Source organism: Myxocyprinus asiaticus, chromosome 25, assembly GCF_019703515.2.
Source record: "Myxocyprinus asiaticus isolate MX2 ecotype Aquarium Trade chromosome 25, UBuf_Myxa_2, whole genome shotgun sequence".
Lineage (NCBI taxonomy): Eukaryota > Metazoa > Chordata > Actinopteri > Cypriniformes > Catostomidae > Myxocyprinus > Myxocyprinus asiaticus.
This window is the reverse complement of record NC_059368.1, coordinates 6441435-6454720: the sequence shown is the minus strand read 5'-3', so window position 1 is coordinate 6454720 and position 13286 is coordinate 6441435. Positions and strand designations below refer to the sequence as shown.

Sequence of the window (13286 nt, the reverse complement as noted above, 5' to 3'; positions counted from 1 at the left end):
ACCTGTAAAAATATGTATAATTAACTCTACCCCCCCCCCCCAAAAAAAAGTATATATTTAAATATTTAAATAAATGATGAACAAAAAATTTATTGCATGTTTTTTGAGACAAAATATGAAGTAAATATATTTAATGATGATTTTTTAAAAATGTTTGTTGTAATGTATCATGTGCCATAATTTAATCATGATTAATTATTAAAGATAAAATTAATTAATTAATAATATGACCCCTTTAAAAATATTGTACATGATCAGAAGTAGGTGAAATCTTAACCTCAGCATGTTTTTTTTTTTTTCTTGACAGAGGATGCCTGTTCTATGGACCTCCAGGAACAGGTAAGACACTGGTGGCGCGGGCTTTGGCTAATGAATGCAGTCAGGGGGACAGGAAGGTGTCTTTCTTCATGCGCAAGGGCGCCGACTGCCTCAGCAAATGGGTGGGAGAGTCTGAGCGACAGCTCCGCCTACTTTTTGACCAGGTGAGCCAATAGACTACCTCTTAGTCCCAACCCCACCCCCAAACCCAAGATGACCTTGAGCTAGTTTCTGTTTCTCAGACTGTGGAGTGAATGTTTAAAAAACAGAATTTTTTTGTACAGAAATATGTTGGTGTTTGCAAAGGCAAGCATCACTATGACAATTGCACAAACTTAGAGTTCAGGAAGTTGAACAAACACCTAAACCTAACTATATACCTTTGATTTTCTTTAGACAGTGCAAGATGTTTTCAGAAACTGTCATTTTAAAGTCTTTTTGCACTACCAAAGCTTTTTCTCTTTGTTCATTCTTTTTGCATATTGCATGTTGTCTTTTGTAAATTTAGAGAAAAGCATTTAGCCACATTAAACAGGTGTCTGACTCACCAGCTGTGTTGAAGTTTCAGGTGTGTGATTAAGCAGGCAGGTAATGTTTTTATCTCCCCCCGACAGGCATACCTCATGAGACCCTCCATCATCTTCTTCGATGAGATTGATGGTCTCGCTCCTGTGCGCTCTAGCAGACAGGATCAAATTCACAGGTAATTCATATGAATTAAAGTATAGATCACCCAAAATTGAAAATTCTCTGATTATTTACTTGTCCTGATGCCATCTCAGATGTATATGACTTACTTTCTTTTGTAGAACACAATGATTTTTAGAAGAATATTTCAGCTCTGTAGGTCATTTCAATGCAAGTGAATGGTGGCCAGGCTTTTGAAGCTCCAAAAAAGCACAAAGACAACATCGATTCGACTCTAGTAGTTTAATCAATGCCTTCTAAAGTAATCCAGTCGGTTTTGTGTGAGAACAGACCAAAATATAACTCCTTTTTCACTGTACATCTTGCCATTGCAATTTCTAGGCACGATCATGATTTCGAGCTCGATTTCACTGCTGACGCTTGCGCAGAGCACTAGATGGCGCCATAGGAAGTGTAATCGAGCTTGAAATCGTGATCACCAAGGATACTGCTGTCAAGATATATAGTGAAAAATAGAAAACTGTTACATTTTGGTCTGTTCTCACCCAAAACTGATTGGATCACTTCATATAACATTGATTAACCCACTGGAGTCTTATGGATTACTTTAATGTTGCCTTTATTGAAACTAAAGTTGCAAAAACTGCTCATTCATATTCATCGTCATGGTATTTTTTACATTAACATATGACCGCTAGATGACATATAAAGGAATAGTTCATCTAAAAATGATAATTCAGTTTCCTCACCCTCATGTTGTTCCAAACCAATTTAACTTTTTTCTGTGGATTATCTAAAGGATATACAGTTGTGCGGAAAAGTTTGCATACCCTTGGAGAATTGGTAATATATGTACCATTTTTAAAGAAAACATGAGTAAGCAGGCAAAACACATTTCTTTTATTTCTTATGGGATTCATTTTCAACTGTAGGTTATAATAGAATAGCACAATCATAAATCAAAACATGGCAACAAAGAAAAAAATTAAATTACCCCTGTTCAAAAGTCTTCATACCCTTAGTTCTTAATACTGTGTATTGCCCCCTTAACATCAATGACAGCGTGCAGTCTTTTGTAATAGTTGTCTATGAGGCCCCAAATTCTTGCAGGTGGTATAGCTGCCCATTCGTCTTGGCAAAATGCTTCCAGGTCATGCAAAGTCTTTGGTCGTCTTGCATGAACCGCACATTTGAGATCTCCCCAGAGTGGCTCAATGATATTAAGGTCAGGAGACTGTGATGGCCACTCCAGAACCTTCACCTTTTTCTGCTGTAACCACTGGAGGGTCAACTTGGCCTTGTGCTTAGGGTCATTGTCCTGCTGGAAAGTCCAAGTGCGTCCCATGCACAGCTTTCGTGCAGAAGAATGCAAATTGTCTGCCAGTATTTTCTGATAACATGCTGCATTCATCTTGGCATCAATTTTCACAAGATTCCTCGTGCCTTTAGAGCTCACACACCCTCAAATCATCAGTGAGCCACCACCATGCTTCACAGTGGGGATGGTATTCTTTTCACTATAGGCCTTGTTGACCCCTCTCCAAACATAGCGCTTATGGTTGTGACCATAAAGCTCTATTTTCGTCTCGTCACTCCACATTACAGTGTGCCAGAAGCTGTGAGGCGTGTCAGGGTGTTGTCATTTGTTGGCATTGGCACAGTAAAGGCTTCTTTCTGGCAACTCGACCACGCAGCTCATTTTTGTTCAAGTATTGTTGTATTGTGCTCCTTGAAACAACCACACCATCTTTTTCCAGAGCAGCCTGTATTTCTCCTGAGGTTACCTGTGGGTTTTCTTTGTATCCCGAACAATTCTTCTGGCAGTTGTGGCTGAAATCTTTCTTGGTCTACCTGACCTTGGCTTGGTATCAAGAGATCCCTGAATTTTCCACTTCTTAATAAGTGATTGAACAGTACTGACTGGTATTTTCAAGGCTTTGGATATCTTTTTATATCCATTTCCATCTTTATAAAGTTTCATTACCTTGTTACGCAGGTCTTTTGACAGTTCGTTTCTGCTCCCCGTGGCTCAGTATCTAGCCTGCTCAGTGCATCCACGTGAGAGCTAACAAACTCATTGACTATTTATACACAGACACTAATTGCAATTTAAAAAGCCACAGGTGTGGGAATTTAACCTTTAATTGCCATTTAAACCTGTGTGTGTCACCTTGTGTGTCTGTAACAACGCCAAACATTCAAGGGTATGTAAACTTTTGATCAGGGCCATTTGGGTGATTTCTGTTATCATTAGGATTTAAAAAGGAGCCAAACAACTATGTGATAATAAATGGCTTCATATGATCACTATCCTTAAATAAAAGACAGTTTTTTTTTGTTTTTTTTTGCATGATCAGTCATATTTTCAAAATCAATGCCAAAATTTCACAATTTCTGCCAGGGTATGCAAACTTTTGAGCACAACTGTATATTAAATAATGTCTTAATCGCTGATTTTCATGCAATAGCAGTGGATATTGACTTGCTTTAAAGCATATAAAAGCACCCAAAAGTGTCTGAAAAATAGTTCAGATTCTGTCTTCTGAAGGCATAATAGTGACTATTTTCAAACTGGTTTCCTAAACATTTTCACATCTGTCACACGTAGACCCTCCCAAAAAACTCTACGTTCGTTCATCTTATGTTGCTGTGTTAGATGGACATGACACTTAAACAAACAGAACAATGTTTTGAAACCGCCACAGTGTTACACTTTTTGGGGGAATCAACACACGAAAGGCTTATTTATAGTTTTCTCTGCTTATTAAGCTGTTATAAAAAGATTATTTTAACATAAAAAATTTGCATAGTTCACCCTTTAGTGAAAGAAAAAAAAAACTTGACTAGCATTGTAAAGATAAAATGCTATGAAAGGTATGATTAGTGGTTGATTCTTTTATATAATTTTTTTTCTTTAGCTCCATAGTGTCCACATTACTGGCATTGATGGATGGTTTGGACAGTCGGGGGGAGATAGTGGTCATCGGTGCTACTAACAGACTAGACTCTATCGACCCTGCACTCAGGAGGCCCGGGCGCTTTGACCGGGAGTTTCTGTTCAACCTGCCTGATAAAAAGGTGCACAAATCCTTTGTTTCTGCCAAGCAGTTAGCTACACAACCTACAAATAAAACATAGCTAACAGTACATGTGTTTATACATATATATAATTAAAGTATATGTGCATACACTCACCGACCACTTTATTAGGTACACCTGTACACCTACTTATTCATGCGATTATCTAATCAGCCAGCCGTGTGGCAGCAGTGCAATGCATACAAAAAATGCAGAAATGGGTCAGGAGCTTCAGTTAATGTTCACATCAACCATCAGAATGGGGAAAAATTTTATCTCAGTGATTTTGACCGTGGCATGATTGTTGGTGCCAGATGGGCTGGTTTGAGTATTTCTGTAACTGCTGATCTCCTGAGATTTTCACACACAACAGTCTCTAGAGTTTATTCAGAATGGTGCCAAAAACAAAAAAACAGAATGGTGCCAAAAACAAAAAACATCTAGCGAGTGGCAGTTCTGTGGACGAAAACGGCTTGTTAATGACAGACGTCAGAGGAGAATGGCCAGACTGGTCCAAGCTGACAGGAAGGTGACAGTAACCCAAATAACCACACGTTACAACAATGCTATGTAGAAAAGAATATCTGAACATTCAACACGTCGAACATCGCTTGATGATTTTTTGTTTTTCGCACCATTCTCTATACACTAGAGACTGTTATGCATGAAAATCCAAGGCCCGTCTGGCACCAACAATCATGTCAATGTCCAGATCACTGAGATCACATTTTTCCACATTGTAATGGTTGATGTGAACATTAACTGAAGCTCCTGACCTGTATCTGCATGATTTTATGCACTGCACTGCTGCCACACGATTAGCTGATTAGATAATCGCATGGATGATTGTTGGTGCCAGACAGGCTGGTTTGAGTATTTCTGTAACTGCTGATCTCCTGGGCCAGACTGGTTCGAACTGACAGTCTACGGTAAGTCTACAGTAAGTCAGATAACCGCTCTGTACAATTGTGGTGAGAAGAATATCATCTCAGAATGCTATTCTGAGATGTGGGTTGGCGCTGTTTTAACGGCACAAGGGGGACCTACACAATATTAGGCAGGTTGTTTTAATGTTGTGGCTGATCAGTGTATATGTATACATTATACACAATAATGCACAGATTTTGCTGTTTCAGAAGGAAATTGGTACTTTAATTCACCAAAGTGGCATTCAACTAATCACAAAGTATAGTCAGGACATTACTGATGTAAAAAAACAGCACCATCACTATTTGAAAAAAGTAGATCAAATCATTTTTGATCAAATCTAGATAGGCCCCATTTCTAGCAGCCATCTCTCCAACACCTTATCCTTGTGTAATCATGCTAAATTGATCATTTGGTACTAGAAAATCACTTGCCATTATATCAAACACAGTTGAAAGCAATTTGGTTCGTTAAATGAAGCTTAACATTGTCTTTGTGTTTGTTTTTGAGTTGCCACAGTATGCAATAGACTGGCATGTCTTAAGGTCAATATTAGGTCAAAAATGGCAAAAAAGAAACCGTTTTCTCTAGAAACTCATCAGTCAATCATTGTTTAGAGGAATGAAGGCTATACAATGCTTGAAATTGCCATAAAACTGAAGATTTCATACAAAGGTGTACACTACAGTCTTCAAAGACAAAGGACATTTGGCTCTAACAAGGACAGAAAGAGATGTGGAAGGCCCAGATGTACAACTAAACAAGAGGATAAGTACATCAGAGTCTCTAGTTTGAGAAATAGACATCTCACATGTCCTCAGCTGACAGCTTCATTGAATTCTACCCGCTCAACACCAGTTTCATGTACAACAGTAAAGAGAAGACTCAGAGGTTCAGGCCTTATGGGAAGAATTGCAAAGAAAAAGCCACTTTTGAAACAGAAAAACAAAAAGAAAAGGTTAGAGTGGGAAAAGAAACAAACATTGGACAACAGATAATTGGAAAAGAGTGTTATGGATCTTAACCCCATTGAGCTTTTGTGGGATCAGCTAGATTATAAGGTGCGTGAGAAGTGCCCGACAAGACAGCCACATCTATGGCAAGTGCTACAGGAAGCGTGGGGTGAAATGTCACCTGAGTATCTGGACAAACTGACAGCTAGAATGCCAAGGATCTGCAAAGCTGTCATTGCTGCACGTGGAGGATGTTTTGATGAGAACTCTTTGAAGTACATTTTTTTCAAATTGTAATAGTAATTTTTCATGTTATTAATGTCCTGACTATACATTGTGATCCGTTGAATGCCACTTTGGTGAATAAAAGTACCTATTTCTTTCCATTAGAGCAAAATCTGTACATTATTCCAAACTTTTGGCCACCTGTGTGTGTGTGTGTGTGTGTGTATATTTGTAAACATTTACTGTATATGCATGTATATACGGTATATGTTATATATCTAATCTATATTTAATAATTATTTTTATTTTTAATAGTTAAAAATAGTTTTTTTAAATATTTTTTTTTTCAATCCTTATCAAATATATGAGGTGTGTGTGTGTGTGTGTGTGTATATATATATATATAGGTTATTTTTTGTTAATTTGTACAATATAAAATATTTTTAATATTTTTATTATTTTATTTCAGTTAGAGCAGTATTTCTCTGTCACAAAAACAATGAGGTGTTCAAATAGCATAAAACAAAATTTGAACAGATCATACATTAAATGCCACCAATAAAACTGTCCTGTTACACTGCTACTGTTGGAAAAAGTACTCTGTTACTGGGAAACCTACTCTTTTAAAAATGGCAAAGTTACTACTGAAAAAATATGACCCTACTGATTTTTTTTTTTTTTTTTTTTTTTAAGTAGCATTGCTGCTTTTATTTAGTTACTCCCCAACATTGGTTCAAAGACCATGCCTTTGTAGCTATAAGTTGTTGTAACATCAGGCCAGCTCTGTGTCTGTCTAATTGCTGGATGTATATAGTCTGTCTTCACAGCAGGACGCTGGCTAATCAAAGCATTAGCTCATATGTTTTCACAAACACCTTTTTAAAGTGTATCTGATCAAAATTTTTGCTATGGCATGAACAAATTAGGTTTTATCTAAGTACTGACTGTGTTTCTGTGTTTGTTCTCAATGAAAGGCTCGAAAGCACATTCTAGAAATCCACACCAGGGACTGGAGCCCCAAGCTAGCTGAACCCTTCATAGATGAGCTAGCGGAGAAATGTGTGGGTAAGATGGATTAAAGTGTTGTTTTTTCTTGCTTCAGCTCTACACCTCTTCCTAACATGGTGCAACGCAACACGTTTTAAGTGCCAGTTTTTTAGTTTTTTTTTTTTGCTTGACGCAACAACCAGTCAAAATGATACGATGTTTAAGCTGAGCTCCATTTAAAGTGCAAGTTCAAGTTGAATGGAACATACAGTAGCATGAATGTACAGATGTGTTGCAGCTGGGTTTTGAATAAATAAGATTTCACTGTGGCCGGAGCTACTCCGCATGACACAAATATAAATCAAGCATCCGACAAAATGTTTTGACACGCAACACTATTGACAGTCATGGCTGGTTAGGACAAACTAATAGTTTAAAATGGGAAAAATATTCATTGTAACTTGTCTTTTTATTGTGTCACACAAGATTAAGATATGTTGATATTTTCTAATTTATTATGCTGATTCTTTCACTTTTGTAATGTTTTCATTTGTATCAAGGTATATATATCTATTAATTTGTTTACTTTTTAGCTATGCAACTAAACATATAAGGGACAATGTACAGTCATCCAATCATTACCAGAAAATAAACCCTAACAGTGTGATCAGGACTCCTAAAAGGGTTTATGCCACTTATAACAGTACATGTCATCTTACCAATTAAGTAAATAAATGGTAATGAAATATTGATTGTTTTTTGTTTTGTTTTTTGTTGTTTTGTTTTTTGTTTTGTAAGGAAGATTAAATACAGATCAGCGGTCATTATACAAATATTTTAGATTGCCACAATTGGCCAATCAGAATAAAGTATTGTAGAATGGTGTGTAATAAGCAACTATTAGCTAGTAACTATTTGAAGTTAACTGTTGTTGTTAGCCACCTCCTTATTCTGTGCATGGTGCCTACATAGTAAAGTTCTCATCCATATGCGTGTCAACTGTAACACATCTCCCGGATTCTCAGGTTACTGTGGGGCCGACATCAAAGCACTTTGCACAGAGGCTGCGCTAGCGGCTCTGCGGCGGCGCTATCCTCAAATCTACGGCAGCAGCCAGCGTTACAAGCTGGATGTGGGCTCCATTGTTTTGGGGCCGCAAGACTTTGGCCGTGCCCTGCGCTCCATAGTACCTGCAGGCCAGAGGGCCCTTGCCCCGCCTGGTCAGGCTCTCTCCTGCGTGTTGAGGCCCTTGCTGGAGCCCACGCTGGTCCAAACGCTAGCCTGTCTGATGCGAGTCTTCCCCCATGCAGAGCTGCTGCACAGGGAACACACACATGGTACGACCTCCACATTTTGCTGTTCTTTCTTTTTATTGTCAAATTTTTTAAATATTGTGGAAATGTAAGCTTTTTGTCAAGCATAAACATACCAGAGTTGTTTCTGCCATTTGGGGGAATCTTACAAAACAAGGCAAGAATTAAATGTTCAAGTTAATTTCAACCCCAAAATCAAAAGAATGAAATAGAATTATGTTTTACATAAAGAAAATAAAACCTAATTTTAAGGCCGAAGTTTTTGCATTGTGACATTCTTTTCATGGCAATTGAGCACTTTTTGTCCTCCCATTCTCATTACTGTAATGTCATGGAAGTACCATGGTAGTATTTGTTTTACTGCTTTATGCTTTTTTAAAAAAACAAAAAAAAAAGAAATATGAAAATATAATGCAAAGACAAAGATGCAAAACAAGTCATGAAAATAATGTCATGAAGAAAAAACATATTAGTAATAATTAGTTCCTAAGAAGGCTTTTTATGGAAATTTTTCTTTTTCTTTTTGGGGTGATATTTGACTTGGATTTTTTTTTTTAGATTGAGCCAAATTTCTGTTAAAAATCCTTAGTTCTCTTTTGTTTTTTCATCATCCATCCATTTTTTCCCCTTGTACGTTACGTGCAGAACATGATAATTTCCACCTTGTATTTCTGCTGGGAATAGAATTTCCAAATATTTTTTATGACTGCTGTCTTCTCTAATAACCCATTTCATGACTCATAGATCTATTTAAACTTTTAGCTCTTACAGGTTTTCTCTGCTGCTGTCAATGTAAGCCTATTACATTTTATACGAGCAATTAATTAATAATAAAATACATTTAAATGATTAAATCATTAAAACGGTTCATTTTTTAATTTGTTTTATTTCAAAAGCATTTTTTATTACTTTTTAACAATTTTGGTACTGTGTTGAGTTGCACTTTATGTTTAACTGAATATCTGGGTCCTGAAGCAAAACCAGTTGAGTTCCACCACTTTAAGAGATGTTTCTCTGTAACTTTAGACACTGACAATCATCTGTTGGTGGAGGACTCGTACAGCGAGGACGAGGAGTGTCTTGGTGCTCCCTCTATATATGAAAATCAGTCAGGATCCCCGAAGAAAGCAGCTTCCTCAACGACCCATAAACCCTTTCTCCACTTTACCACGTGAGTCCAATGAATTACTCAGAACACAGAAATTCACTTAGAAACATTTGTCATTGTTTACTCACCCTCATGTTTTTTCTAAACCCACATGACTTTTTTTTTTTGCTGTGGAACGAAAGGTGATGATAGGCAGAATGACAGCCTAATTCACAGGTCACTTTCATTGCAATGCTTTTTTTTTTCATACAATGAAAGTAAATGGTGACTGAGACTAGGTTATTGCCCAACATCTCCTTTTGTGTTCCACTGAGGAAAGTTATGTGGGTTTGAAACAGCATGAGGTGAGCAAATGATGACTGAAGTTTCTTTATTAGGTGAACTATCTCCTTAAATCAGATTGGTTTCTCTCCTGTACTCTCAAATGCTGTGTTTTGCTGCCATCTGTTGGAATGCTTGAGAATTGCCATTCAAAAAAATCTAGCCTGTGTTAATGAGCAGAACTGCTACTCACTCATTAGCATTCGCATTGACTTGTTCTGCATGGTTCACTAAAAATCTTTTTGTGGCATTAGCTTGATGCCATCAATACTTTTGCATCAATTCACATTTAAATGAGATTTTGTCAAGCTTTTCGTCTTTATATATTAATATACACTATAAAAATTCTAGTGCTTGAAGAGCTGCCAATATAATAAATTAGGCTACCTTTATTTATCTCCATTACATTATTGGAGTTTTGTTTAGCTGCTTAGCATGATTCTGCTTGTCAGCAACTCTTCTTGAATGTCTCAGAACAACAGTTATCACTATCGGACCAATTGTTTAAAAACAGCCAATGGTTTGAGTGGTGGTGGCGTAGTGGACTAAAGCACTGAACTGGTAATCAGAAGGTTGTTGGTTTACAGCCATCATCATTGTGTCCTTGAGCAAGGCACTTAACTTCAGGTTACTCCAGGGAGATTGTCCCTGTAATAAGGGCACTGTAAGTCGCTTTGGATAAAAGCGTCTGCCAAATGCATAAATGTAAATGTAAAATGCATAAATGTTTGTGCCGATTATTTTCTGTCAGTCACAAAGGGGGTGGAAAATTGCAATTTGTATTTGCATTGATAGAATGCCACGAGGTTTAAGTACCATTATAACTTGTAATGCAACTAATTTAATTACTCACCATAAAGCTTGACACGGCAAGGTATATGACGAGTTTGTTAAAGCTAAAGCTAAGGCTGCTTCAGCTAAAAAGGGACAAGCGTCATCATTCAGAATTCAGTTAATGTGTGTTAATAATGTGCTTTTTGTTTCAGTGATTTGTTTATAATTGAGACCAGTTACTCTGAAACATGGAAACATGTAGAATAAAGTTTATTTAACCCCCTATTCTGTTAAAACAGGGCCGCTTTAATTTTTTACAGTTATTTAGACTGGAAAACATGTGTAACTTTTCTTTTTTTTTTAAAGAAATTAATGTCTTCTTCCCTGAAAAAAGAAAAGAAAATAACAAAAAAACAAAACAAAAAATAAAAAACAATAAAATGATGCACTTTTGGGATTTACATATAAAGTTCTCAATTTCACCATTAATTTGGAAATTCAAATAAGCAAATTTTTGTAACTTCAAAACACTAACAACCTACACTTCTATAAGTTGAAACATGAAGCAAACTTGAGAATGTATTTTTTACTGTTTTGAAGTTTTCAAGACAGTTTTGCTATAATTTCACATTGTGCTTACAGTCAAACCTGACCTGGTGTTACAAAGAGAAGACATACAGTAGAATAATCATTTTGCTACCAATCATTTATTTCAAACATCAAAATAATTCAAATTAAATTAATAACAGTGTCAAAAAAATGAAAAATAATAAACAGAAATGAACAGCAGTTGGCTGTGAAGAGTTAGTGTATATAATGTATATTAGTATATTAGTTTATAAAACAGAAGACTTTGTTCTGTGTGTGTATGTTGCATTGTGGGTGTGATAGTGTCACCAGTTCGTGTGTGTGTGTGTGTGTGTGTGTGTGTGTGTGTGTGTGTGTGTGGTGGGGAGGTAGGTGTGTGGCTTATTTATATTTTGAATTTGACAAAAGTCAATTGCTCAGTTTTTTTAGTCTTTCCCAATAATTTCCTATGGTCGGTACATTTTAACCGCTTTTTTATGATTACTTTGACTCATCAAATCTTGTACAACTGTTTTGTGTGTTCGGATTACAAATGGAGAAAAAGTCACCAAGTCTTGTACTGCTCGGATAAAGAAAACCATTTTTATTAAATCGGAAAAATTGATTTTTAATAGGAAGTTTACATTTCTTTCGAAGTTGTGTAATACATTTTGTACCGATGCATCCCTTATTTAACTGGTTCACTGTTTTTAGCAAATTACTTTGATGCCACATGAACATTTTTGAAGGTGATCAAAATATCACACTGTCCTAATGGAACTGTAACATAGATTTGACTTCCATTTGTATCACCTGTATTTTCTTTTTTTCTTTTTTTTCTCAAAACCTTCAAGAGCAGTTCAGGTCCCTGATGCACAAGCCAAAACAAACTTTAAGAACTCCAAAAAATGTCACTGTTGGAACGGTTAAACTGCCAAATATTTAGAAACGTTCTAGTAACTTTATTCGCCAGGTACAAGGATACAAAGGTTTTCTCTTGGTGTAGGTTTTGACATAAACTGTATAAACATTAAGAAGCTGTATTTGTATTGTGTCTAAACACTTCAGCCTTTGTTATGTTTTTGTTACAGTTCTGCCTATCAGAAGCCGACCTCTTACCGGCCGCGGCTGATGCTCACGGGGCCTCAGGGTGCGGGGCAGAGCACACACCTGGCCCCTGCAGTGTTGTATCACCTGGAGAAGTTCACTGTGCACAATCTCGACCTTCCCACGTTGTACTCAGTCAGTGCCAAAACCCCTGAGGAGTCCTGCGCTCAGGTCAGTTAAATTACCATATAATAAATTCGTTTTGTTCCCTCCTTCACTATCTATCTATCTGTATATATATATATATATATATATATACACACACACACACACACACACACACACACACACATATATACATACATATATACACACACCCACACACACATATATATATATATATATATATATATATATATATATATATATATATATATATATAATCAAGGCTCGAAATTGCGACCATTTTGGTCGCATATGCTCCCGAAATGTAATATGTGCGACCTCAAAATATATTTGGGAGCATTTGTGCAAGTGCAAATAACTGTTGTGGTGCGACCTGTTTTCATTTCTCTACAAAACGTTCGCTAATTACTGCACTATGTGCCTGCTGTGAGCTGATAGTGACCGGTCCATCGTTCTATTCAACGTTACATAACCAATTAAACTTTATCTTTATAGTCTTAACTTTAATTCAGATTTTAGATTGGTTAATATTAGCCGTCAATCACTCCCTTTCACCGCGCTCCGTTGTCACGTGACAGGGAGCTAACTAGCGCGCGAAATGTAAAGAGCTGAAGAGAGAAGATGAAAAGAACATTGAGCGATTTCTTTTGTAAGCTGCCTAAAGTTACAGATAATGTAACTCCTGGAGTTGGTGATGGTGGTCATGTGGTGAATGTGGATCCATCAGCGGAAAAGAAGGCTTGCAGTTTTCGGAGAGAGAGGTTGAAAGACTTCGAGTGGCTCCGCTATTAAAATGGCTTAATGCACTGCTTTCATTGTAAAGCCTGTGGGACA

At 36.8% G+C, this 13286-nt stretch overlaps 1 protein-coding gene across 5 annotated transcripts in view; it reads left to right on the top strand.

Moving 5' to 3' along the window:
• LOC127415638 (ATPase family AAA domain-containing protein 2B-like) overlaps positions 1 to 13286 on the top strand; it is a 142830-nt gene that overhangs the window by 24080 nt on the left and 105464 nt on the right. For all 5 annotated transcript variants that reach the window (XM_051654408.1, XM_051654407.1, XM_051654406.1 and 2 more), the window contains 7 exons: positions 308 to 482; positions 933 to 1021; positions 3885 to 4044; positions 7124 to 7214; positions 8162 to 8473; positions 9476 to 9620; positions 12311 to 12497. In XM_051654408.1, the coding sequence (XP_051510368.1) occupies positions 308 to 482; positions 933 to 1021; positions 3885 to 4044; positions 7124 to 7214; positions 8162 to 8473; positions 9476 to 9620; positions 12311 to 12497 (1159 nt within the window). The remainder of the gene's footprint in view (positions 1 to 307; positions 483 to 932; positions 1022 to 3884; positions 4045 to 7123; positions 7215 to 8161; positions 8474 to 9475; positions 9621 to 12310; positions 12498 to 13286) is intronic.